At 41.0% G+C, this 27,614-nt stretch overlaps 3 protein-coding genes and 2 long non-coding RNA genes across 9 annotated transcripts; 2 read left to right on the top strand and 3 right to left on the bottom strand.

Annotated features, from left to right (window-relative positions):
- The first annotated feature begins 256 nt into the window (after positions 1–256).
- Positions 257–8,752, top strand: LOC135596869 (uncharacterized). 5 transcript variants are annotated; one of them, XR_010481064.1, is made up of 5 exons: positions 257–1,374; positions 1,529–1,666; positions 7,372–7,554; positions 8,205–8,419; positions 8,570–8,752. It is a non-coding gene; the product is annotated as an uncharacterized LOC135596869 (long non-coding RNA). The 5 variants fall into 5 exon arrangements; XR_010481063.1 differs by lacking the exon at positions 7,372–7,554 and having other exon boundaries at positions 257–669; positions 1,172–1,374; XR_010481062.1 differs by lacking the exon at positions 7,372–7,554 and having other exon boundaries at positions 257–669; positions 1,179–1,374.
- A 244-nt stretch (positions 8,753–8,996) lies between these two features.
- On the bottom strand, positions 8,997–10,183 carry LOC135596377 (endoglucanase 4-like). The gene is made up of 4 exons (XM_065088435.1): positions 10,007–10,183; positions 9,493–9,900; positions 9,334–9,426; positions 8,997–9,254 (listed from the first exon to the last, which is right to left on the bottom strand). The coding sequence occupies exons 1-4, from the start codon at positions 10,181–10,183 to the stop codon at positions 8,997–8,999; spliced, it is 936 nt and encodes a 311-aa protein (XP_064944507.1).
- Positions 10,184–12,167: 1,984 nt separating this feature from the next.
- LOC135596870 (uncharacterized) lies at positions 12,168–14,846 on the top strand. Its single transcript, XR_010481066.1, has 4 exons — positions 12,168–12,565; positions 13,052–13,254; positions 13,409–13,546; positions 14,371–14,846. It is a non-coding gene; the product is annotated as an uncharacterized LOC135596870 (long non-coding RNA).
- A 4,154-nt stretch (positions 14,847–19,000) lies between these two features.
- On the bottom strand, positions 19,001–22,201 carry LOC135596378 (endoglucanase 8-like). The gene is made up of 7 exons (XM_065088436.1): positions 21,886–22,201; positions 21,372–21,779; positions 21,213–21,305; positions 20,945–21,133; positions 20,456–20,543; positions 20,062–20,225; positions 19,001–19,327 (listed from the first exon to the last, which is right to left on the bottom strand). Exons 1-7 carry the CDS (start codon positions 22,114–22,116, stop codon positions 19,001–19,003), a joined length of 1,500 nt encoding a protein of 499 aa, XP_064944508.1. The 5' UTR covers positions 22,117–22,201.
- Positions 22,202–23,957: 1,756 nt separating this feature from the next.
- LOC135596379 (endoglucanase 8-like) lies at positions 23,958–26,670 on the bottom strand. The gene is made up of 7 exons (XM_065088437.1): positions 26,452–26,670; positions 25,916–26,323; positions 25,730–25,819; positions 25,474–25,650; positions 24,861–24,948; positions 24,413–24,576; positions 23,958–24,281 (listed from the first exon to the last, which is right to left on the bottom strand). Exons 1-7 carry the CDS (start codon positions 26,668–26,670, stop codon positions 23,958–23,960), a joined length of 1,470 nt encoding a protein of 489 aa, XP_064944509.1.
- Between the last annotated feature and the right edge of the window lie 944 nt (positions 26,671–27,614).

Here is a 27,614-nt window from a genome sequence, read left to right on the forward strand (position 1 = left end):
TGGTGGGCGAGCGCGATGCTTCCGTGAAGCTTAAGCTACCGTTGGATCGAAATCCGAAGGTTGGAGATGTGTATTACCTCTCTGTCACGTGCACTGCAGACGCTTTACTTGCGATCACTCGAAAGTCACGTGCTCGCAAGAGGCAGAGCCTCGTCTACGTCATGGTCAGGTCGAGTCTGTTACCGTTCCAGTCTGGGTATTTGATGATTACCCTCTATTTGCGATCCATCCGTGTTGTCGATTGCCGTCTTTGAGATCCGCTTTATTACATATGGACGGCGTGATTGCCGTCTCTCTGTGCCGTGCTGGAGAGGCCCTGAATTCGCCGAGTCTCCAACGACTCTAACTCTCTGGTCTCCTCCATCTCCTGCCTCTCCTGTTTCGTCGCCCTCCTCCCCTTTCTTCTCCTCTCGTCTCCCCTCCTTTCTCGTAATCTTCTCTCTTCGTTTCTCCTATTACACGCTGAGGGACTCGCTTGGGATCTTGCTATGCCCTAACTCTTTCCTCGGTCACACGCTGCTGCCTCCGCCCTCCCTTTTCTTCGTTGGGATATGCATTAGGGGTTTTGCTTGCACTACTCCCACTCTCTTCCCTCGGTCGCCCGCTGCTGCCTCCGCCTTCCCTCTTCCTCGTTGTACACCGTAGCCGTCAAAGAACTGCGAAGGGGTGGTATTACTCTCTCTCTCTCTCTCTCTCTCTCTCTCTCTCTCTCTCTCTCTCTCTCTCTCTCTCCATGATCGAGCTTCGTTTCTGTTTCTCTATTCCTATTTCCACGGCACCCTCATAAAATCATCTTTTAATTCTTTTTTTTTGTTAATGTATGTTTTCTACTTTTGATTTTTCACGATTGTCAAATGGTTGTTAGTTTTTTGTTGTTGATGATCCTTGATTGATATCAATTGTGTTCAATAGTCACTAATAAATTGATGTTAAAGAAACTTTGATCTTAATTCTCTATTTCTCTGTTCAGTGCCATGTTGGGAGAAATCAATGAATTTGATGCATATGGATTTTGATGAATGTACTAGAAAGCCATATTTTTTTTCGTTTCCTGCAATTGGATTGGTTTCAGTGCTTCTGAACATATTGTCTCCAGAATGTTTATAATTGATTAATTGCACTACTTTCCGTCTTAAATGAGACAATGCTTTGACTGTATCTGAACCTGGAGGTTGTAGACGAAGTAAAGCAGCATGGTGCAATTTAAAAATAGATATATGGTGATGGAAATTTTTATTGATGGAGAAAGAGAATTGGTTGGTGGTGACCCAAAAAAGATTCTTAGCTCAAACAATGTCTCCAGAGCAATTCAGGATAGCATTCGGTTGAATTTTGGGGAGTGTGGTCTCGCCCTATCACTTGGATCATTTCAAGGTAACTATTGGATCTGCTATCTACTCAGTAGATAGAATCATATCACATATTATAGAAATGAAGATTCTTTTTCAATGTTGATTGTTGTTAGTTGCTTTCTTCCCATTCTCTAAAGCTGTCACTTGAATCCTAACGCATCTGCCAAATTTTGTAGTGAAACATCTCAATGCCATGACAAAGATATGCATCATCCGAACATCTCATGTGGATCACCAAAAAGTTTGGTCTGCTATAACAATGATAAGGAGCATTGGGAATTGCCCAGCTATGTTTAATTTACTTGACTTGAGCGGTGAGTGAAGTTTTCCTAAACAGAATCTACAGCTTTTAGTTCAAATTTATTTCTTTAACTAAGTACATTTTGCATGTTTCCCTTTTTTATTGGTACATATAGAAGCCTTTTGTTTCTTTTTCCAAATTTCTGACTGAAAAAAATGAAAATGCTTATTTATTAATTAAAATTTACATGTATCTTTAACTGAAAGGTTTTATTTTGGACTTTTCTTGATTTTTTTACCATAAATTTAGGAGGCTATTTAGGAAGAAGCATAATACTTTTTAAGCTTACTGTCATCTATTCTGTGTAACTCGTGTTACTTGATTGAATTATATGTAGAACTTCTTAGTTGTGTATGCCCATAAGATACCTGTAAAGATCAGAGGATTTTGTTTAATTATACTGGTTCTACAGTCAACCAAAGGCTGTCTGCTTAAGGATATTTTTTATAATACATGTTTTTATCGTTTCAAGAAGCTGTAGATTACCTAAACTTAGATATATGGAACGGTCACCGTACTTGTTTGCAATGTGATATGTCAGCTGTGTTCTGTAATTTGTAACAAGTGATCTTTCCATTTTTAAGAAAACATAATAACATTGTATTTGTTAACTTAATTACTTGGATTGACCAATTTGTCACTGACTTAGCTGGAATTGCCTAAGTCGTGATGTACCCTTGTGGTCAAGACGCGAACTTAACTTACGTTGCCTAAGTCGCGCTACGCACTTGGGATATGCGTCCGCAAAGATCAACCCACTTACAACCTCTCGTAGGTCCCGAAGGACCTGTAAAAGAGAAAGTTGATTAGTTCGAAGAACGAACAACGGATAAGTCTCGAAGTCTCGCGAAAAGGGGAAGCTTTACAAGCAATTCAGCGAGCACCTTGCATGCACAAGAGAAAAGAGAGAGAGGAGGAAAACAAGGACTTTAGAAGGTTGAACGAACAGTTGCAAGTCCACAAACAGCTGCTCACCGAGTGTCGAGTGTGACAACAAATTCTCGTCAAGCTAACGTGCGAACTTGTGAAAGATTGTTCAATGCTCGACACTATACCGAAGCCCCATCCCTCATGGTGCCACCTAGGTGGTTCCATAGGGCTGAGATGACTGACGTTTCACGTGCTGCTACGGGCTGTAGAAAACAGCCCGTGGCACGCGTAAACGGAGCCATTTTGGTTGTTTTGCTCGGTTCGATGAGCGATTGTATTGTAGTGCTGCAACTTGTTCGAACTTACATTTTTACAAGCAAACGAACATAAAACCAAGCCAAAACATGTTGCCAAGCAGCTGTACATGTAAGCAAAAGCGACGAACGGTTTGTTGAACGAAGTTGTTGCGGATGAGCGACGATCGTTAATGGCATTCTCTCCCACTTAAACTGTAGACGCCCTCGTCGACGCTTGCTAGTAGTTGTTGATGATTGCCTCTTCATGTCGTAAGGCGTCTTCGGGCTCCCAACTGGCTTCAGTTCGAGGAAGCTTTTGCCACTTCACCAAGTACTCGGTCTGCTCAACTATAGTGGGTAACTTTACCTTGCGATCCGCTAGGATTGTTTCAACTCGCTTCTCATAGGAGGCTCTAGTGGGGGGTAGTTGAGTTGGAACACTTTGAGAAGCATCTTGCGGATCCGAGTGGTAGGCTTTCAAGTTGCTGGCATGAAGAACATTGTGAATTTTGAACCACGTCGGCAGCTATAACTTGTAGGAGACGTTGCCCACCCTACTTATAATTGGGAAGGGCCCTTTATACTTGCGCACCAATCCTTTGTGTACTTTGTTCCTAAAAAATTAGAGTGATGCTGGTTAGAGCTTGACCAATATCAAATCGCCGATCTTGAACTCTTGTGGTTGCCTTCTCAAATCTGCCCACTTCATTCTTTTTGCCACCTTCTCCAAGTAAGCCCGCGCAATATTTGCATTTCGATGCCACTCCTTTATGAAGTGGTAGGCTAACGGACTACTCCCAGTATATACCTGATTACCATGGTGTGAGGAGTTGACGGTTGTTGCCCTGTAATGATCTCGAAGGGGCTCTTGTTGGACATAGAGTTCTGCTGCAAGTTGTAGGAGAATTGGGCAATGCCTAACAACTTCACCCAATGTCGTTGGCTGGCACTCATATAGTGTCGAAGATATTGCTCCAGGAGCGAGTTTATCCTTTCGGTCTGGCCATCCGTTTGGGGGTGGAGGCTTGTGGAGAAGTATAACTTCGACCCCAACAATTTGAATAGCTCGGTCCAGAATCGTCCCAGAAACTGAGCGTCTCGATCACTGATGATATTGTGTGGGACTCCCCAATACTTCACCACATCCTTCATTATCAGCTTGGTCGCTTCATCTGCTGAACAGGTAGGGAAACAACAATGAAAGTTGCATATTTTGAAAACCGATCGACCACCACGAGTATCGATCCGAGTCTCCCTATTGTTGGCAAGCTTGATATGAAATACAAGATAATGCTCTCCCACGACATTTCTGGTATGGGCAACGACTCCAAAAGTCCTATCGGCTTCTGTTGTTCCACCTTGTCTTATTGGAAAGTGAGGCACATTCAAACATATTCCTCCACATCAGTCCCCATCTTCGGCCAGTAGAAGGCCCTCTCCACGAGAGCCAAGGTTCTGTGAATGCCCGGATGTCTAATCCAAAAGGAATCGTGACACGCTCTTAAGAGCTCACGACTCAAATTGTCCACTCGAGGGACATAAACCATATTCCCTTTTGTGTAAACGAGTCCCTCCTGGGCCTAAAATCGTCGTGCCTTGTCTTCTTGAATGAGCTGCATCAGGGTTAATACCTGGGGATCACTATACAGTCCATCCCTAATCCTGGAAAGGAAGTTGGAGTGCAAATGACTTGCTTGGCCTTTACCCTCTAATTGTATGATATTCACACGCTCCACTTTCCGACTCAATGCATCGGTCACGATGTTTGCCTTTCCGGGCTTGTGCTCCATTGTCATATCAAATTCAACTAGGAAGTCCTGCCATCGTGCTTGCTTTGGGGAGAGTTTCTTCTGAGTTTGGAAATAGCTCAAAGCAATGTTGTCTATCCTCGGCACAAATTACGATCCAAGAAGGTAGTGTCGCTAAACTCGTAGACAGTGGACCACCGCTGTCATCTCATTCTCGTGCACCGGATACCGTCGCTCGGTCTCGTTGAGTTTGCGGCTCTCGTAAGCCACCGGATGACCCTCCTGCATGAGTACTCCCCCAATAGCGAAGTCTGAAGCATCTGTATAGACTTCGAAGGGCTCTCCATAGTTCGGAAATTTGAGTACCGGTTCTTCCAACACAGCACCATTCGGATCTTGGAATGCAACTTTGCATTTATCCGACCACCTCCAAGGCTGTTCCTTCTCCAACAACTCCGTCAGTGGAGTTGCACGCTTCAAATACCCCGTTATGAAGCGTCGATAGTAGTTGATGAAACCAAGGAAGGATCTCAACTCTGACACCTTCTTTGGAGTTCGCCATTCTGCAACCGCTTGCGCCTTCGATTTATCCATCCGAATGGAGTCATCATCGATTCGATGCCCCAAGAATAAAATCTCTATTTGAACAAAGTAGCACTTCTCCCTTTTCACAAACAAAGTGTTCTCCCTGATGTGAGATCCTTATAGTGACCTCGTAATATATTCGACAATTACATCACCGTAATGTGAGATCCTTATAGTGAACCTTCTTAGAAGCTTTCCACCACACAAAAAATATTTGGTAGACTTTAGGACGTTCCCTCTGGATCCATGTGTAGTTGGAGCACCTTTCTTCTTCAAATTCTTCCTATTTATAAGCTTTCAAAGATCCCTTCTCCGATGAGTGTTATTTCTCTATCATCTTTGCGGATGAATCTATGAGTCATTTCGCCTTAGTGATTGCATGTGCTAGCTCACGAACATTTCGACAATACAACTCCTGCTAAGCCCACAGTTTTAGACCATTGAGGAAGCAAAAAAATGTCTTTCTTGGACATACCTTGGATGTCTAGTATCAATATATAAAATTATTTCACATGATCTCGAAGAGTCAAGATTTAGCGAAGTTGTTGCAAGTTTCACCATGCAATGGACGTTGCGTTCTCTAGCATGAATTGAGTTTACAATTCCCTCTTCATGGCTTCCCAACATTTCTTCCCACCATGTACGCCACCATAGTTTTGCATGACAGTTGAGATACATCATTGCTAACAACACCTTGCAAGCTTTTGATTTAGGTTGGGTCTCTCTTAAGTATTATTCCAATTCGAAGAGAAAGTTTCCTTGTTATCCTAAGCACCCTTGTAGCATTGCATTTTAGGAGCCCTTAATCTCAATGAGAGATGGTTGCGTGACACTCCACTCGCATGAGTACCTAACACTTGAGCTGTGAAGTTCCTTATTTGGCCTTGTATGTATTGCACAGACTCTCTTATGTCATTTGTCAACCTTTCGACTCTAATGTCTAGCAATCTAATTAGGGTTCCAATCCTGTTTGCATGGACTATACCATCTCAAGAAGCTCCCCACTTTTGTAGAGATTCAACAACTTTCAGTTGACAAGGTCGAGCCACAACTCCAACTCGGCCACTCTTTTTTTAGTGCCTCTATGTTGCCAACTTTTGCCTCTTCTGCATGAGAGAACTTTTGCATTGTGGAAACATCATTGCAAATGCCATACACCACTTGAGCGTCTTTACTAGTTTTTGTGCTGAGTACTTATTTCTCTAGAATGACCACATATTATTGTTGCCCGTACTATATAGTAGTGCTAGTTTTGCCACACTATCCTGACATGATAATTCAATGTTTACTTGCTTTGATACCATTCTATCATATCTTTAGTTGGGATTGGTTAATATGTGTACCACCCAAATGATAAATGTTCATAAGGGTTAATCTACACCTTAACCTCTATCAAATCTTGACTCAAATCATATTTAGGCATGCTTAGATTAGATTTATATTAATCAACCGAGATGTGATGTTTTATCAATAAACAAATGTATAAAGGGGCAAAAGCATCATTATTATGTCATGCATTCGATCATTGCATGCATCTTATAATATTCTCTTTAACTTGGAATGTATGATACTGGCTTTCCACAAAGGAAGTTTATGTACAAAGGAATCATCCATATCTGCTGAAGTAAGCCAATAGACCCACGAAGGGCGCGTTCATGTACGTGGCAGGTTCGGATTGGTTCGCCCATGGTCGGTAGTCCAAATAGTCATCGGATCCATCATTTGGTCCACCGGAGAGGGCTCCGACAAGCAAGTTGGGGTTGGGGGCGTCGGTTTCGTAATACGGTGTCCCGTCCTTGCACCAGAGGTGCTGTGGGTGTTGGTCAATAGAGGGAACAGAGGCAGCTCTGTGGTGGATTCTCTGAGGAAACTTGTTGCCGTAGCCCACCATGTACGACATATTCAGTGGGTTATCTCCAAGGATGTAGTCCACCTGCAATGACAAATATATTAGCCCACTGATTTAGATCGATAGTTAACAGCTATAGATCTAAGAAAAAGGTTGCCTTGCAAGTTTTTAGTATTATCATTTGGTGTTTCTTTAGATTTTCCTAAAAGATGTAAAGTTTTTAGTTTTTTTATTTGATTTTTTTTAATATCTTAAATGTCTCTCATCGTCACCTTCACCTATCTTGAGGTCTCATCATTTTCATTGTGTGGTTGTCTTCTTCTCTTCTCTCTTTATACTCAAAATTTTTTTCTTTTCTCTTCAAACTTAGGAACACAAAGATAACAGGATCCGACGATGGGATGAAAATGATGAGACCTTATAAATAGGAATGAGGCCCTCGTGATAGGATGAATGACTACAAGATAGAGATGATGGGAGCCTCATGGCAAAAGCGACCGATGCAACAGACAATTGGTGGTGGAAGGCGTATTTAGGATACTAAGGAAAAAAGGTAACCAAATTAAAAAATGAAGAAAAGGATAGTTTTTGGAAAAAAGCTCATAAAGAGCCTTTCTAGAAAAATGTCCAAGATTCAACATCAAAACAATTCAAAAGACTTGGCCATGAGGTTTTGGCAAAACTCATTATATATCTATGATTCTTGTAATCCATATCAAGATTTTCATTAAAAAAAAAAAAGATACTCAAGTTAGATTTATATGGTTATAATATTCTGAATGGTTAATTGGATGTAGAAAATTAGCAGAGTAAAATATATAGATATACCATGTTGTTGTTCTTAGATTATACCAAATGGATTTTTGTAGTACTTATGTTTAATCAACACACTTATATTATATTAAGATATTTGTTGATCAAATTTGGGATTGATATAGCAATACGACACACTTGAATCTTTCCAACAAGATCTTAGTAAAAAAATGGATACTCAAATTAGATTTGACAGGATATATACTTCGGATGGTTAAGTGAGTTCAGCGAAATATGTAGATAGACTATTTGTTGTCTTTTTTAAATGACACTTGATGAGTTTTTTCTAATTTTATTATGATATTTGTTGATCAAATTTGGGATTGATATTGATAGCCGGATTTAAGAACAACACAATCTGGATTGATATTTAGCATGCATTGCCTGTAGAGAACAAAGAACAAAGAACAGAGATACGCATATACCTGACTTTTGGCGAGATCTATAAGCGCTGAGGGGGGAAATTGGGTGTTGCCACACGTAACAATTCCATTGACATTACTGAGATGCCGACCATAAACGACTAGAAGAAAAGAGAGAGCTGTGACGGCCTGCAAGTTGGCCATCGACGCCTTGTGTATGAGACCGCCTACACACTTGCATGGGTTAGTTATTACATCTGCTCTAAACAGGGATTTTGCAATTATATATATATATATATATATATATATATATATATATATATATATATATATATATATATATATAATTTTATCGAGAAGTGCATCTTTATGCTAATGAATTAATGAAATCAGGAACATTTGGTTTGGGGGAGACATGCAGACCTGGAGTGTATTCGGTGGAGATGTAGGGAGACTGTGGCAGCAGTGAACATGCAAAGTTCTGGGCGTATCTACTGTAGTCGTCATCAGTCTGCAACAAAAGATTTAATTGTTGTAGTGTCCCCAAAAAAATATAAAATAATTATTCTCTCTTCATCACTAATTTAACCATTTCATAGCTATACATTATGTTAAGTTAAACGTCCTAATGCAACCCCAATATTCACCAAAAACTTTCTCGGAGTTGTCTGTCAAATAACCCCTAATTTAACCCAATGGTCACAAAACCCTTTCTCATATTATGAAATCGCCAAAATCACCAGTTGAGTGTTTTTTGAAATTGCAATTATCTCAAATCGATTCAAACAATCGTCAAAAGCTTTCTAAATTTTTGCTGATCTCATTGTTTCTCAACTTCCATGATATTTTGTGTGTTCCTAATAAATGGTTGGATTCCTAAATGCCAAACCTTCTGCATCAGTAGGAGGAGGATGTAGCATCCCGCACCCTTATCGTCCCATGAGAACTGCCAGTCGTAGCCATTAACACGAAGCTTCGTCTGCGTCTGGATCTGCTGAATGCCATGGACGATATGCTTCGTGTAATCTGAGCTGTTGGTAGCTCTGTTTAACCATGCAGCTCCCCACACCAGCTCATCCTGAGAACCAGTAGAGTTGACAGTGTCAGATCTCCAAACCCTAACGCAATTACTACCAAGTCTTTCGGAGATAGCAAACCTCATAGCCACTGATATCACAGTAGAACGGGCACACCCATTGGCCTAAACTGTCGGAATATGAACCCTGGTATCTGTAAGCGAAATCGTAGACCTGCACCAAGAACACTCGTATAAATCTGCAGTCAAACATCTCTAAAACCAAGATTGATTGTGTCACCTGTTTTGCTCTCGACAGCAGTGTGTCGGCATAGGCAGGATCGGATGATCTGAAAGCGATGGAGGCAGCCGCCAGTGCAGCGGCTGTCTCGCCGGCGACCTCGGAGCCTGGGTGGGTATCGTTCACTTGGAAGGATGGGCGAGGAGTGTCCATGTCCTCGGGCCTCTGCCAGCAGTTGTGATCACTGAAGGGTTCGCCTGATTGGACGAAGACCCTGTTGGGTTGGGTGGTGGCTTTCAGCAAGTAGTCCGTAAGCCACCGCAAAGCCTCATGAGCGTGGACCAGCTCCGGACCCATCTCCGCCGAGAACTCGACGATGCTCCACGCCAACACGGTGCCGGTGAACGCCAAGGGGAAGCCAAACTTCACATTATCGCCGGCATCATAGTACCCGCCCACCAGATCAACCTATCATCAAGGCAAATGCATCCCTTACACTGTGAAGGAGAACGAGTCGAAGAGAAAGGACGTAAGCACAAGAAATGTGGTGGTTCATGCAACGCTGCATCCATACACCGGCATCTTGCCCATCTTGTAGGCCGGAGTCCTTCCTCCAGGTGACTCTTTGCGTGGGTGGGAGCTTCCCGGATCTCTGACCTTCATAGAACAGCAAACACTTGCTCAGTGCATCTGCGTAGTTCGGGGGCGGCCTGCTTCCTGCAACTGCAGATGGCATCATCCACGCCGCCATCGATGCCACCAACATCAACAAAGCAAGACAAAACCTAACTCTCGTCGCCGCCATCTCACCGACCGATCGAGTTTCTACTGCACTATGCAGGCTTCCGACTTAATTAGGAAGCGAAGAACACAACCAGGGGAGATAGATAATCGCGCATTCTTGCGCATCGGATCATCATATATACACACCGACGCATTACTGTAACGGTAAGATTACTACATTTGGAATGTCTTACCTAGATTCGCCAATACTCCACGTGTGCCAAACAAGAGCAGCATACTAGATTTTGGTTCTTGACTTTTCATTATTATTATTATTATTTTGGTTTATATTGGATAAGTGCATATTTGTTGGTCCAATTTGGAATAAAGTGGTGATTACGATAATTGCACATAATATGGCGGCCTTTGAACACACTTCAAAAACTTGCCACCGTAAACCTGACAAAAAATAATTAAAAGCGGTTTGCTGAGACTCTTTTCTGTATTTGTTATTTCATTGTTCTCTGGTTGACATAACGCGAGTTATCCATCTTTCTCAGCAGTTTAATGATGACACTTGAGTTTGGACATTCAGCCCATTTAGAGGCACTTCGATGAATAGTATCTACAATTGCTTAGGTAAAGGAATGAACCCTCATGAGAGAGCTGACAAGGTTGGAAGGTTGTTTGACAATTAAAAGTGGCTCCCAAAGTCAACATTTTCATTTGAAAGTGCTTTGGGTTGTCCCCATACTTTCTCATAGCTTTCTATCATTATTCATGGTATCACTATTTTTTTGTTTTTTTGGGTATTTACTTGGGGCATTCAGAGAACTTGAAAGGACAAATATGCTCTCATCCTTTCTATCTTTCGGTCTTCCTTATTATGAGGTCCAGTCTTCTCCCTCTTAAACTAAACCCCTTTTATCCTTTCCTTCTTCTCGCATTCTTCTTTCTTCCCCCGTCGCCTAATGGATTTGTAGCTTGCGTTTCCTCCATGCTTCTTCATCCGTCATCTCGACCAAATCCATGGCCAAGTCATCGCCTTTTATCTCTTCCGATCTTTGACACTCTCCTCCCTCCTCCGTCGCCTCTCCTCACATCGTTCTCTACAGTAGCATTGTCCGGCTACGACCATAATGACCTTCCAAGAGAGCTCCCTTCACTTGTTCGAAGACATGCTTCAAATAGGTCTGAAGCCTAATATTTTCACTTTACCTATACGTCTTAGATTCTTGCACGCACCTTCAAATTCCGGCTACGGTAAGAAATCTCACCTCCACGTTATCAAGGTCCGACATGATGCCGTCGCCTCAGTCGCCAGCTCGTTGTCGACCTTTTCCTTGAGATGAAATCGTGTTGCCTCATCATCGACACACAATAGATTTTGATGGCATGACTATAAAGACCGTAAGACCGTGAACAGAATGATCTCTGAACACGTCAGTTTTTGTGATGTAGATTCTGTGAAGAGGCTCTTCGATGATATGCTTCGGAGGATGCCACTGAACTAATGCTTACATTACCAACTCACGATTACGGAGCCGGGTTTTCTTGTGGTTCGTTATAGCCGAGCCGCTCCTCTGGCTTCAGGGGAGGGTGAGAGTGGTTGCGCGGACCACGTGTCGTGAAGCGAATGGTGTTTGACCGAGAAAGGCTATGGGGCACGGTGAGTCATGATTAGAGCAACGTGGCGTGTTAAGTGGGGTGGGGGACGCAACTTGCTTTGTCGTTATATGGTGGGCGAGCGCGATGCTTCCGTGAAGTGAGAGCAGCCGTTGGATCGAAATCCGAAGGTTGGAAGATGTGTGTATTACCTCCGTGACACGTGAACTGCACGCGCTTTACTTGTTATCACTCGAAAGTCACGTGCTCGCGAGAGGCAGAGCCTCGTCTACGTCATGGTCAGGTCGAGTGTGTTACCGTTCCGGTCTGGGTATTTGATGATTACCCTCTATATGCGATCCATCCGTGTTGTCGATTGCCGTCTTTGAGATCCGCTTTATAACATATGGACGGCGGGATTGCCGTCTCTCTGTGCTGTTGCTGGAGAGGCCCTGAATTCGCCGAGTCTCCAACGACTCTAACTCTCTGGTCTCCTCCATCTCCTGCCTCTCCTGTTTCGTCGCCCTCCTCCCCTTTCTTCTCCTCTCGTCTCCCCTCCTTTCTCGTGATCTTCTCTCTTCGTTTCTCCTATTACACGCTGAGGGACTCGCTTGGGATCTTGCTATGCCCTAACTCTTTCCTCGGTCACACGCTGCTGCCTCCGCCATCCGTTTTCTTCGTTGGGATATGCATTAGGGGTTTTGTTTGCACTGCTCCCACTCTCTTCCCTCGGTCGCCCACTGCTGCCTCCGCCTTCCCTCTTCCTCGTTGCACACCGTAGCCGTCAAAGAACTGCGAAGGGGTGGTATTACTCTCTCTCTCTCTCTATGGTTGAGCTTCGTTTATGTTCCTCTATTCCTATTTCCACGGCACCCTCATAAAATCATCTTTTAATTCTTGTTTTTGTTAATGTATGTTTTCTTCTTTTGATTTTTCACGATTGTTAAATGGTTGTTAGTTTTTTGTTGTTAATGTTCCTTGATTGATATCAATTGTGTTCTATAGTCACTAATATTAGCCTCAGAAATTGATGTTAAATAAACTTTGATCTTAATTCTCTATTTCTTTGTTCATTGCCATGTTGGCAGAAAGCAATGAATTTGATGCATATGGATTTTGATAAATGTACTAGAAGGCCATATTTTTTTCGTTTCGTGCAATTGGATTGGTTTCGGTGCTTCTGAACATATTGTCTCCAGAATGTTTATTACTTATTTAGATAATTGATTAATTGCACTGCTTTCCGTCTTAAATGAGAAAATGTTTTGACTGTACGTATCTGAACCTGCAGGTTGTAGACGAAGTAAAGCAGTATGGTGCAATTTAAAAATAGATATATGGTGATGGAAATTTTTATTGATGGAGAAAAAGAATTGGTTGGTGGTGACCCAAAAAAGATTCTTAGCTCAAACAATGTCTCCAGAGCAATTAAGGATAGCATTCAGTTGAATTTTGGGGAATGTGGTCTTGCCCTATCACTTGGATCATTTCAAGGTAACTATTGGATCTGCTATCTACTCCAGTAGATAGAATCATATCACATATTATAGAAATGAAGATTCTTTTTCAATGTTGATTGTTGTTAGTTGCTTTCATCCCGTTCTCTAAAGCTCTCCTTGAATCCTAACGCATCTGCCAAATTTTATAGTGAAATATCTTAATGCCTTGACAAAGATATGCATCATCCGAACATCTCATGTGGATCACCGAAAAGTTTGGTCTGCTATAACAATGATAAGGAGCATTGGGAATTGCTCAGCTATGTTTAATTTACTTGATTTGAGCGGTGAGTGATGTTTTCCTAAACAGAATCTACAGCTTTTGGTTCAAATTTATTTCTTTAACTAAGTACATTTTGCTTCTTTCCCTTTTTTATTGGCACATATAGTAGCCTTTAGTTTCTTTTTCCAAATTTCTGACTGAAAAAAATGAAAAGTGCTTATTTATTAATTAAAGTTTACATGTGTCTTTAACTGAAAGGTTTTGTTTTGGACTTTCCTTGATTTTTTTTTTACCATAAATTTAGGAGGCTATTTAGGAAGAAGCATAATACTTTTTAAGCTTACTGTCATCTATTCTGTGTAACTCATGTTGATTGAATTATATGTAGAACTTCTTAGTTGTGTATGCCCATAATATACCTGTAAAGATCAGAGGATTTTGTTTAATAAGACTGGTTGTACAGTCAACCAAAGGCTGTATGCTAAAGGATATTTTTTATAATACATGCTTTTATCGTTTCAAGAAGCTGTAGATTACCTAAACTTAGATATGTGGAACGATCACTGTACTTTTTTGCAACGTGATATGTCAGCTGTGTTCTGTAATTTGTAACAAGTGACCATTCCATTTCTAAGAAAACATAATGACATTGTATTTGTTAACTTAATTACTTGGATTGGCCAATTGGTCTTTTGAAGTTTCCTTTTAGCTGGTCGTTACTGTATTGTTTTTTTTTCCACTCTTATTTTTATTTATTTATTTAAAGTTGAAGACCAATTACTAAGAAACATGTTGTTTTACGCATATACCAGATGTAATAATTTTGTGCAATTCTGTAATAGGTTTAGAGTCTTCAAAATATTTTTAGTTAGTTGTTTTTCTTGTTAGGAAGCATCAGAACCTGTAAAACAGCAGCCTTGAAGTGTGAGGAAATGAAGTTTGAACAATACATAGTGGCTGCTGGAGATCACTGTCCACAGGATATCACTGATATTATGAAGGAAAGCATAGACAAAATCAATGCCTTGGAGAGCTAACAAAAGGTCAGCTGCAGATCCTTCCTATCTAGTTCTCCCTTCACTGTGTTCGATAGTCAAGGCAATATATTCAGATATAACTGAGCCCTTCCCATCTGTCAAATTTTCTTCCCTTTTTCTTCTGATTTTTGTGTAGCATACTTGGGTCTATATTATTTTCTTTCATAATTCTCCATCCGAGGGACTACAAAATGGAGTTAGAAATTATCACTGTGTAGCTTTAACTGGCTCATCAAGACCTATCTTTAGCCATTTATGCTGAAATTGATAGCAAAATGATAGTAAGTATTTATGCAATTTTCAGCAGTTGCTTGAGGTTTCTTGAAACATCATCAGTAGCAGGTCTTTTATGTAGCATTGACTTCATAAAACACATCAATCGGCATATCTCGTCATTCAATGAAAAATTGATGTCTATGCTTGTAATCATCATGCTATAGGGAGCACAATTAGTGGACACATGTCATAATTACATCTCTTTTGGACCAATTACCAGTAGCTGTATCATCGATACAAGGGGCTGCGCCGAAGGCTTAGTTGAGAAGGAACTTTCTTGTCCTAGTGGGTCAAGTCAGTTAAGTCCAACTTGAGTTGGACTCTTGTTGTTTCATTATAACTACAGCCTCGGTGTCGGGCTGCAGCACGATTAAGGCACATATCTTAATGGCACTAATCGTCCGATTGTACGCATTCCAAAGCATGAATGAACTTCAAATCTGACGGCATGCTTATATGATTTATATCGATCAAACTAGATGTGATGTTTTATTGACAAACAAATGTCTAAAGGGGAAAAAAAAAACATATTTATTATATCATGCGTTCCATCATTACATGCATCTTACAGTATTCTATTGAACTGAGAATGTTTGATACTGGCTTTTCACAAAGGAAGTCTATGTACAAAGGAATCATCCTTTTTTCCTTAAGTAAGCCAATAGACCTGTCAAGGGTGCATTGACGTACGTGGCGGGTTTAGATTGGTTCGACCAAGGTCTGTAGTCCAAAAAATCGGATCCACCGTTTGGCCCACCGACGAGGGCTCCGACAAGCAAGTTGGGGTTGTAAGCGATGGTGACGTAGTGCAGCGTCCCGTCCTTGCAAAGATGCGCTGTGGGTGTTGGTCCATAGAGAGAAGAGAGGCACCTCTGTGGTGGATTCTCTGAGGTAACTTTTTGCCGTAGCCCACCATGTCCGACATTTTGAGTGGGTTATTTCCGAGGATGTAGGCCAACTATAGCACCAAATAAATTACTCCAATTTAGACCAAAATAGCTATCGATCTAAGAAAAAGATTTCCTTTCTTGATGTCTATGCTAACCAAGCATGAGTTTTTGGTTTTGACCAATGCTTCTTTGCGATAGGAGAATAAAGTGTATAGTAGCTTATAAGAAAAGTTACAAAGGTTCTAAAAAATATAAAGATTGAAGGACGATTTTCCTTACAAATCCCTCTTTGTGTGCTTTTCTCTTAAGATACCTCCCATATTTTATTTTTAGTTTTGATTTTTTTCTCTAATATCTTAAATGCCCTTCGTGATCGCCTCTATCTTGTCGTGAGGCTCTATCACCTCCATATGGCCATCTTTGCCCTGCTTTCTCTTCTCTTCTTTTTTCTTCAAACTCTGTCTATTCTTCAAGTCTCTTCTCTTTGTGCTTGGTCATATAGAGACGATGAGATCTCATGAAGAGGTGAAAGTGGTAGGGGCTCACGAAAGAGAAATAGGCCCTTACAATGGGATGAAAGTGATCACGTAGAGGCGATGTGGCCTTACGATAGAGGTGACGGGTGTTGAGAGAGATATTGAGGGTATTAGAGGGAAAAAAGACACCAAATGGAAAATCTAAAAACCTGGGGTATCTTCCGGGGAAAGCTCAAGAAGAGTTTGTTTTTAGGGAATCACTCAAGACTAAACAACACAATTCAAAAAGCTTAGGCCAATGAGGTCTTGGTAAAACTCATTATATATTATGGATTCTTATAATCCATATTAAGATTTTCATAAAAAATAGATACTCAAGTTAGATTTATATGATTACAATATTCTGAATGGTTAATTGGACGTAGAAAATTAGCAGAGTGAAATATATAGATATACCATGTGTTGTCGATCTTAGATGACACCAAATGAATTTTTGTAGTACTTGTGTTTAATCAACACACTTATATTATATTAAGATATTTGTTGATTAAATTTGGGATTGATACAGCAATACGACACATTTGAATCTTTCCAACAAGATCTTAGTAAAAAAATATATACTCAAATTAGATTTGAATGGATATATAATTCAGATGGTTCAATGAGTTTAGTGAAATATGTAGTTAGACTATCTGTTGAATTTGTTAGATGACACTTGATGAGTATTTTTTATCTGACAATGAGGTATCATCAATCATCTAGTATTCCGTAAGTGAATCAATCAGTGAACTCATTCTTCAATGAGCACTTGCACTGTATCGCTAGTGTCCCCACATAAGCAATTATGAGATCAGTCGTTTCCATCGTATGAACTAGTATACAACATACTAATCTATCTAGTTATCTCGATGTCTCTTTCGAGTAACTTATGATCGGGTTTATTTATGGTTTGTGTTTAAAGATGAATCAGTTTTATTATCATAATCTCATCATGATTCGATTTTCATTTCATAGATCCATGAACATTATAATATATGCAATATGCAAGATAAAATAATAAAATATCAATAAATAATAATAAGTAAAAAGTGTCTGTCGTGTCACACGTGTCATGACTCACGTGATTGTTTAGCAGGACACCTATGATGAGCACCAACTTCAATCCAAGTTGCTTTGCATCTCGATCTGTTTGAAGTTATGCGTGGCTCGTGTCCATCAATGCATGAGTTGCCTTCCCGTTCACTTTGATGTCTATGAACACTAGTATGTTGTTATGTGCCTTTGCCTCTTTCGACGTTGCCTTGGACTGCTTCTCCACTTGACCTCACAATGCATTCGACAATTGCATCACTCTAATGTGAGATCCTTATAGTGAACCTTCTTAGAAGCTTTCCACCACACAAAAAATATTTGTTTTACGATGGTCCCTCTGGATCCATGTGCAGTCGGAGCACCTTTATTCTTCAAATCCTTCCTATTTATAAGCTATCAAAGATCCCTTCTCCGATGAGTGTTTTTTCTCTATCATCTTTGCAGACAAATCTGCGAATCATTTTGCCTTGGTGATTGCATGTGCTAGCTCACGAACATTTTAACAATACAACTCCTGTTGAGCCTATGGTTTCATACCATTGAGGAAGCAAAAAAAATTGTCTTTCTTGGACATACCTTGGATGTCTAGTATCAATATACAAAATTATTTCACATGTTTTCGAAGAGTCAAGATTTGGTGAAATTGTCACAAGTTTCGCCATGCAAGGAACATTGCATTCTCTAACATGAATTGAGTTTATAATTCCCTCTTCAAGGCTTCCCAATATTTCTTCCCACCATGTGCACCACCATAGTTTTGCATGACGGATGAGATACATCATTACTAACGACACCTTGGAAGTTTTTGATTTGGGTTGGGTCTCTTTGAAGTATTATTCCAATTCGAAGAGAGTTTTCTAACTCCTTGTTATCTCGAGCACCCTTGTAGCTTTGCAGTTCAGGAGCCCTTAATCTCGATGAGAGATGGTTGCGAGAAACTCCACTCGCATGCGTAACTCGCATGAGTACCAACACTTGAGCTGTGAAGTCCCTTATTTGCCCTTGTATGTATTGCATAGACTCTCTTATGTCGTTTGTCAACCTTTCGACTCTGATCTCCAACTGATCTAATCAAGGTTCCAATCCTGTTTGCATGGATTCTATCATCTCAAGAAGCTCCCTACTTTTGTAGAGATCCAACAACTTCAATTGACAAGGTTGAGCCACAGCTCCAACCCGACCACTCTTTCTTTAGTGCCTCTATGTAATTCACGTTGCCAACTTTTGCCACTTCTGCATGAGAGAACTTTTGCACCGTGGAAACACCGTTGCAAATGTCATGCACCTCCTGAACGTCTTTGCTAGTTTTTGTGCAGAGTAGTTGTTTATTTCTCTAGAATGACCACACGTTATTGTTGCCCATACTATACAGTAATGCTAGTTTTGCCACACTATTGTGACATGATAATTCAATGTTTACATTACCCGCTTTGATACCATTTTATCACATTCTTAGCTAGGATTGGTTAATATGTGTAGCACCCAAACAATACATGTTCGTAAGGGTTAATCTAGACCTTAATCTCGTGCAAGGTTATCAAATCTTGACTCAATTATATTTAGGCATGCTTAGATTAGGTTTATATCAATCAAACAAGGATGTTTTATCAACAAACAGATGTATAAAGGGGACAAGGCATCATTATTATGTCATGCATTCGATCTTTACATGCATCTTATAATATATTCTCTTTAACTTGGAACGTATGATAGTGGCTTTCGACAAAGGAAGTTATGTACAAAGGAATCATCTATATCTGCTGAAGTAAGCCAATAGACCCACGAAGGGCGCATTGACGTACGTGGCAGGTTCGGATTGGTTCGACCATGGTCTGTAGTCCAAATAGTTATCTGTTCCATCATTTGGTCCACCGGCGATGGCTCCGACAAGCAAGTTGGGGTTGGGGGCGTTGGTGACGTAGTACGGTGTCCCGTCCTTGCAATAGAGGTGCTGTGGGTGTTGGTCAACAGAGGGAACAGAGGCAGCTCTGTGGTGGATTCTCTGAGGAAACTTGTTGCCGTAGCCCACCATGTACGACATATGTAGTGGGTTATCTCCGAGGATGTAGTCCACCTGCAATGACAAATACATTAGCCCACTAATTTAGATCGATAGTTAACAGCTATAGATCTAAGAAAAAGGTTGCCTTTTGGTGATGCCAAAGCTGACCACGCATATGAGTGCTTGGTTTTGACCACTGCTTATTTTGCGATCGGAGAACGAGGTATATATCAGTTTATAAGTGACCTCATGGCAAAGGTGACAGATGCAATAGACGACGGGTGGTGGAAGGGGTATTTAGGATACTAAGGAAAAAAAGTAACCGAACTCAAAAACTAAGAACTAAGGATAGTTTTCAGAACAAAGCTCATAAAGAGAGTTCTTTTAGAAAAATCGTCTAATGTGTTGTCCCTCTTAGATGACACCAATGAATTAGTACTTTTGTTTAATCAACACACTTATATTATATTAAGATATTTGGTAATCAAATCTGGGATTGATATAGCAATGCCACACGCTTGAATCTTTCCAACAAGATCTTAGTAAAAAAATAGATACTCAAAATTAGTTTTGAATGGATATATAATCCAGAAGGTTAAATGAGTTCAGTTGAAATATATAGATAGACTGTCTGTTGTCGTCGTTAGATGGCACTTGATGAGTTTTTTCTAATTCATTATGATATTTGTTGATCAAATTTGGGATTGATATTGATAGCCAGATTGAAGAACAACACAATCTGGATTGATATTTAGCATGCATTGCCTGTAGAGAACAAAGAACAAAGAACAGAGATACGCATATACCTGACTTCTGGCGAGATCTATAAGCGCTGAGGGGGGAAATTGGGAGTTACCACACGTAACAGTTCCTTTGACATTACTGAGATGCCGACCATAAACGAGGAGAAGAAATGAGACAGCTGTGACGGCCTGCGTGTTGGCCATCGACGCCCTGTGTATGAGACCGCCTGCACACTTTGCTTGGGTTATTACTTCTGCTCTAAACAGGGATTTTGCACTAATACATGTGCATTTTCTTCATCAATTAGACGTCTCCTGTACTAATATTAGATTGTTTGATTTCTTTAATTATTAACTATAATGTGTTTATATATATATAATCTTCTCGAGAAGTGCATCTTTATGCTGTTGAATTAAATGGAATCATGAAGATTTGGTTTGCGGGAGAGATGCAGACCTGGAGTATATTCGGTGGACTTGTAGGGAGACTGTGGCAGCAGTGAACATGCAAAGTTCTGGGCGTATTTACTGTAGTCATCATCAGTCTGCAACAAAAGATTTAATTATTGTAGTGTCCCAAAAAAAATAAAATAATTATTCTCTCTTCATTACTAATTTAACCATTTCATAGCTATGCATTATGTTAAGTTAAACGTCCTAATGCAACCCCAATATTCACCAAAAACTTTCTCGGAGTTGTCTATCAAATAACCCCTAATTTAACCCAATACTCACAAAACCCTTTCTCTTATTATGAAATAGTCATAATTACCAGTTGAGTGTTTGTCATTCTCGATCACTACACGCTTGCAATTATCTCAAATCGAGTAAAACAATCGTCGAAAGCTCTCTAAATTTTTACTGATCCTATTGCTTCTCAACTTCCATGATCATGCATTATATTCTGTGTGTTCCTAATAATTGGTTGGATTCCTAAATGCTAAACCTTCTGCATCAGTAGGAGGAGGATGTAGTTTCCCGCATCCTTATTGTCCCATGAGAACTGCGAGTCGTAGCCATTAACACGAGGCTTCGCCTGCGTCTGGATCTTGCGAATGCCATGGATGATATGCTTCGTGTAATCTGAGCTGTTGGTAGCTCTGTTTAACCATGCAGCTCCCCACACCAGCTCATCCTGAGAACCAGTAGAGTTGACAGTGTCAGATCTCCAAACCCTAACGCAATTACTACCAAGCCTTTTGGAGATAGCAAACCTCATAGCCACTGAAATCACAGTAGAACGGGCACACCCATTGGCCTATGCTATTGGCATATGAACCCTGGTATCTGTAAGCGAAATCGTAGACCTGCACCAAGAACACTCGTATAAATCTGCAGTCAAACATCTCTAAAACCAAGATTGATTGTGTCACCTGTTTTGCTCTCGACAGCAGCGTGTTGGCATAGGCAGGATCGGAGGATCTGAAAGCGATGGAGGCAGCCGCCAGTGCAGCGGCGGTCTCGCCGGCGACCTCGGAGCCTGGGTGGGTATCGTTCACTTGGAAGGATGGGCGAGGAGTGTCCATGTCCTCGGGCCTCTGCCAGCAGCTGTGATCACTGTAGGGTTCGCCTGATTGGACGAAGATCCTGTTGGGTTTGGTGGTGGCTTTCAGCAAGTAGTCCGTAAGCCACCGCAAAGCCTCATGAGCGTGGAACAGCTCCGGACCCAACTCGGCCGAGAACTCGACGATGCTCCACGCCAACACGGTGCCGGTGAACGCCAAGGGGAAGCCAAACTTCACATTATCGCCGGCATCATAGTACCCGCCCACCAGATCAACCTGTCATCAAGGCAAATGCATCCCTTACACTGTGAAGGAGAACGAGTCGAAGAGAAAGGACGTAAGCACAAGAGATGTGGTGGTTCATGCAACGCTGCATCCATACACCGGCATCTTGCCCATCTTTTAGGCCGGAGTCCTTCCTCCAGGTGACTCTTTGCGTGGGTGGGAGCTTCCCGGATCTCTGACCTTCATAGAACAGCAAACACTTTCTCAGTGCATCTGCGTAGTTCGGGGGCGGCCTGCTTCCTGCAACCGCAGATGGCATCATCCACGCCGCCATCGATGCCACCAACATCAACAACGCAAGACAAAACCTAACTCTCGTCCCCGCCATCTCACCGACCGATCGAGTTTCTACTGCACTATGCAGGCTTCCGACTTAATTAGGAAGCGAAGAACACAACCAGGGGAGATAGATAATGGCGCAATCTTCGGCATCGGATCATCAAATATACAAACCGACGCATTACTGCAACGGTAAGATTACTACATTTGGAAAGTCTTCACTAGATTCACCAATACTCCACGTGTGCCAAAAAAGAGAGGCATACTAGATTTTGGTTCTTGACTTCTCATTGGATACGTGCATATTTGTCGGTCCAATTTGGAATCAAGTGGTGATTACGGTAATTGCACATAATATGGCGGCCATTGAACACACTTGCCCACCGTAAACCTGACAAAAATATAATTGCCTCTCGATGAGATGGGATCGGTCTCTTAGAAAATCGATTCATGATCACTGGTATCATCGTAGATATCAAACTCCTTATTATAACATTTGGACCTCATGCAATTTTTTTTCCTTTTTAACCTAAACCCAGAGGTGTGTGGTGGCCACGAAAAGTGTTGAAAAAACTACAGCAATATGGTTCAAAAAAGGAGGAAAAGATTAAAAAATAAAAGAAGAAAAGGAAAAAAGACAAGACAACACAGAGATTGTTCTCAATCATCCAGACAATATTCTTAGATCAGATTTATAGTGGACTTTTACTGTGATCATTTGCAAAGATTTTGAATATTATGCATAGTGACATAATTCTTATATTCCAATTATTCTTCTGTGACTGTTGCTTGGATTTTAGATAAGAGATTATGAGATTTATATATTTATTATTTTTATAGTGGATTTTCTCTAGTTTGCCCCATGATTTTTACCCTTCTTGTTAGAGGAGTTTTCCATGTAAATTTTGGTGTCCTATTTTATTATGATTTTTGTTTAATTCCACGATACCTTACGACCTACTTGTATTTGTTTATATACAAAATTTCTCTTTTTATCTCATCTGAATATGATCAATGTTGGCCACCCAACTCGAATCTAAAATAAAATCCTTAGTAGAATATCTAATTTGACCAGAAACTTTGTTTGGAATGACAAATTTCCTAACAAACATCTTATTATTAATTGGCACACCACCAAGACCCAAAGATCATGGAGAGCTTGATATTAAAGAATTTGTCATAATTAAAAATATGATATATGTGCTCAAAGACTAATTTCGATCATCAATAATGAGTATAAACTTTGGATCAAAATTTTTATTGATTGTGCAATTTTCAACCTTTCTCATTGCTAAAATATCTAAAATTGCTTGTGCAATTTTCAACCTTTCTCATTGCTTCAAAGGGAATTTTAGACGACTGATCAATTGCTTGTTAAGAGGACTCTTGGCTTGACAACGTCTTCTTCTCCAAATGACACTCCATCATCAACGTTGACATCATGCAACAACACTCTCGGGTGGTCGACATCATATTTAACGGCTCTCGGTGCGACTCTTTTCTGTATTTGTTATTTCATTGTTGTTCTCTGGTTGACATAATGCGAGTTAGTCATCTTCCTCAGCAGTTTAATGGTGACACTTGAGTTTGGACATTCAGCCCATATAGAAGCACTTCGATGAATAGTATCTACAATTGCTTAGTTAAAGGAATGAACCCTCATGAGAGAGCTGACAGGGTTGTCCCCACAAGGGAACAAAGCTACTTTGATAACATCATACTTGTGTCGATCAACCAAGAATTAGGTTTTCGGGCCACTTTGATGATCATAAACAAGTACCTATAGTAAGGGAACAAAGCTACATTGTTATTTCATGCATCTAATCATCGACTGATGCTTACATTATCGTTTAACTTGGTACATAAAGTATATGTACGAAGGAATACTCGTCAATTTTTGCTGAAGTAAGCCAAGAGACCCACCAAGGGTGCATTGACGTAAGTGGTGGGTTCGGTTTGGTTCGGCCAATATCTCGAGTCCACGAAGTTATCGGTTCCATCGTTCGGCCCGCCGACGACCGCTCCGATAAGCAAGTTGGGGTTGGATTCGTTGCTGTCGAAGTAGGGCGTTCCGTCTCCACACAACAGATGCTGCGGGTGCTGATCCATCGAGGGAAGAGTCGATCCTCTGTGGTGTATCTTTTGAGGAAACTTTGTGCCGTACCCCACCATATACGACATGTTGAATGGGTTTTGTCCGAGGAGATAGTTCACCTGTACCAACAAAATCTATTATTACTTCACAAACTTAGATCCATAATTAATAACCATAGATCACGATGAAAACCCAAACAATAAAACAAATCCAAGAATAGATATGATGGGATTTGGATACGAATGACTACCTGACTTCTGGCGACGTCTATGAGAGCTGAGGGCGGATACTGAGAGCCGCCACAGGTGAGAGTTCGCGAGACGTTCGTGAGATACCGAGCATACAGGAGGAGAAGAAAAGAGAAACCCGTCACGTCTTGCATGTTGCACCCTGGCGTCGCGTAGATGAGACCCCCTGCCATGATCATACTGCATGGGTTACTTACTACGCACGAAACTTGTGTGCAATAATACCATGTACATGTATGTATTCCTTCAAACATCGAGTAGAGGAGTCTCCTGTTACAAATATTAAGATTGATCTTGCTATCTAGAAAGAAAAAGAATTCTCGTTATATATGCTGAAAGGACGATGCATTTCCACTTCAAAGCTCCGGAAGTATATGCTACGAAATGGTCCTTCTCAGTGCTAATGAATTAGTGAGATCATGAACAGTTGTCCAGAGGAGAATTGCAAACCCGGAGTGTATTTGATGTAGTTGGAGTGAGATTGTGGCATCATTGCACATGCAAACTCCTCGACCGGTCTACCGTACTCACTATCAGTCTGCAACAAAAAGAATCAATCACTGTAATGTATCAACAATAAATCTACTCTTAGATGCACTTCTTCCTCCTTCCTTTTTATTTATGAGAGTTATATCTAATCGTTCATGTTAAAAATCACATAACCTTTTCATCTTATCTGAATAATCTTCTTTTGCGCATGTTATTTTAGGACACAGAACATAGATTACAAGTCTCCGCATCTATGCGTTCATGTTAGTCAAAATTGGAAATAGCGATATATAGATCATCCATTTATATGCTAAGTTTGACTGCCTAATATAACCCAATATTCACTCACCGAGAACATTCTCATAGACTTATATCTCTAACGCACATGGTTAAAAATGCCACATATCATTTGTGATTATGAAAGATACATTAGTTACTATTTAAGCTACCACTTGTCCTTAATCGCCGTGTTTATTTCCATTTTAAATGTTATTTTCTACATAATCCTATTGCTTCTCAACTTGCATGAGCATGCATTGTATTCTCATTGTTCAAGGATCGTGATAGTGAAAACCTTATGCTGAAGGAAGAGAAGCAGGTAGTTTCCGGCATTCTTAGCATCCCATCCGAATTCCAAGTCGGAGACATTTTCCTCGAGCTCCATCTGCTTAATGCCATGGATGATATGGCTCTGATACAGTGTGCTAATGGTAGCTCTGTTCAGCCATGCTGCTCCCCACACCAGCTCATCCTGAGAACCCAGTAGAGTTGACACTGTCAGATCTCCAAACCCTAATGCATTTACCACCGAGTCTTTTGGAGTAGCTAACCTGATAGCCATTGTAATCGCAGTAGAAGGGACACACCGCATTGCCAAGGCTATTGTACGAACCCTGGTATGTGTTACCGAAATCGTAGACCTGCACCAAGAACGATCACGTAAATCTGCAGTTAAGCATCCATCCACCTGGTTCAGTATCATCTCTGTGATGGAGGAACCAAGATTGATGTGTTACCGCCTGTGCTCTTGACAGAAGGGTGGCGGCATAGGCAGGATCGGATGATCTGAAAACGATGGAGGCGGCCGCCAGTGCAGCGGCGGTCTCGCCGGCGACCTCGGAGCCCGGGTGGGTTTGGTTAACTTGGTAGACTGGCCGAGGGGTGTCCATGTCATCGGGCCTCTCCCAGCAGTTGTGGTCGCTGTCAGGGTCGCCTACTTGGACGAAGATCCTGTTGGGTTGGGCGGTGGCTTTAAGCAAGTAGTCCGTAAGCCATCGCAAGGCCTCATGAGCGTGTACCAACTCCGGTCCCAACTCCGCCGAGAACTCGATGATGCTCCACGCCAACATGGTGCCTGTAAACGCCATGGGTAAGCCAAACTTCACGTTGTCGCCGGCGTCGTAGTACCCGCCCACCAGATCAACCTGTCATCAAGGGAAATGCATTCATGGAGTTCAGATCATAACGAAGACTCGCTTCAATGCTGCGAACAACGATCTTCTTCCACAAAGAACGCAGAAGACAAACACCATAGGAGACAATGAATCCATACACCAGCCTCGTGACCATCGGTTAAAGCTGAGTCCTTTCTCCAGGTGAGCCTTTGCGTGGGTGGAAGCTTTCCGGATCGCTGCCCTTCGTAGAACAGCAAGCACTTGGTGAGTGCGTCTGCGTAGTTGGGGGGTGGCCATCCGCCTGCGGTGGCAGATGGCATCCTCACCGCCACCAACATCAAGAACACACAACAAAACCCTACTCTCATCGTTGCCATCTCACGAGCGATCGTATTCCTCCTCGACTGTGTAGGCTTCCCACTTAATTAGCATATTTATTGAGAGGAATCAGATAAATGACACATTATTGGGCATCAGGTGATCACATATAGAAACAGACACATTATTACAACGGTATCATTGCGACATTTGGAATGTGTTTCGTAGATTCTCCAACATTCACGTTTTACCATTCATGACAAGAATGCAAGATTCTTGTATTGACTGCGGTGAGATTTTTCCGTTTATACTGGATACGTGCATGTTTCTTGGTCCAATTTGGAAGTGTTGACTGCGGTGAACTATCAGAGGCAAGGAGGATCTAAATATGGCGGCCAGCGAACTCAATTAGAGAACTTGCCCATCATAAACCTCACTAACTATAATTCCCTTTATGAGACAGGATCGGTCTCGTAGAAAAATGAGTCATGATCACCGGTACCATTGCAGATATCAAACACATTACTGGAACATTTCTACAAGTTACATTGGGACTGCACGACTACCTGCTACTTTAGATCTCCATGCAGAAGAGTTGTTCCAAGAATCTAATCGTTCCAATTTTTAATCAGACAAATGCATGCCTCATAAAGCATTTTATTATCTGATGTCATTTTATTTGTCTATGCAATCATTTACAGTTACTAACTATACATTTTTTTTTTTTCATTTTTGAGAATTCCAGCAAGAATATGATCTGATATTTTGTGTAATTTCTAAAATGTGAATATAATCATATTTGAATGTCTAAAAATTAATGTGTCTTCAAAGTACAGTTAAGGTTTGATGATAAATTTGCCCAAGGGAAACAATTGTCAAAAAGAAAAATACGAAGCTTTTTAGTGTGTTTGCCAAAAAGTTTGGCATCTCAGTACATTTATTCTTTTTTTTATTCCTCTTTTTTATTTTATTTTTTCCTTCTTATATTTTTTTACTTTTATAT

The sequence above is a fragment of the Musa acuminata genome, chromosome BXJ1-11 (assembly GCF_036884655.1).
Source record: "Musa acuminata AAA Group cultivar baxijiao chromosome BXJ1-11, Cavendish_Baxijiao_AAA, whole genome shotgun sequence".
Taxonomy (NCBI): Eukaryota; Viridiplantae; Streptophyta; class Magnoliopsida; order Zingiberales; family Musaceae; genus Musa; species Musa acuminata.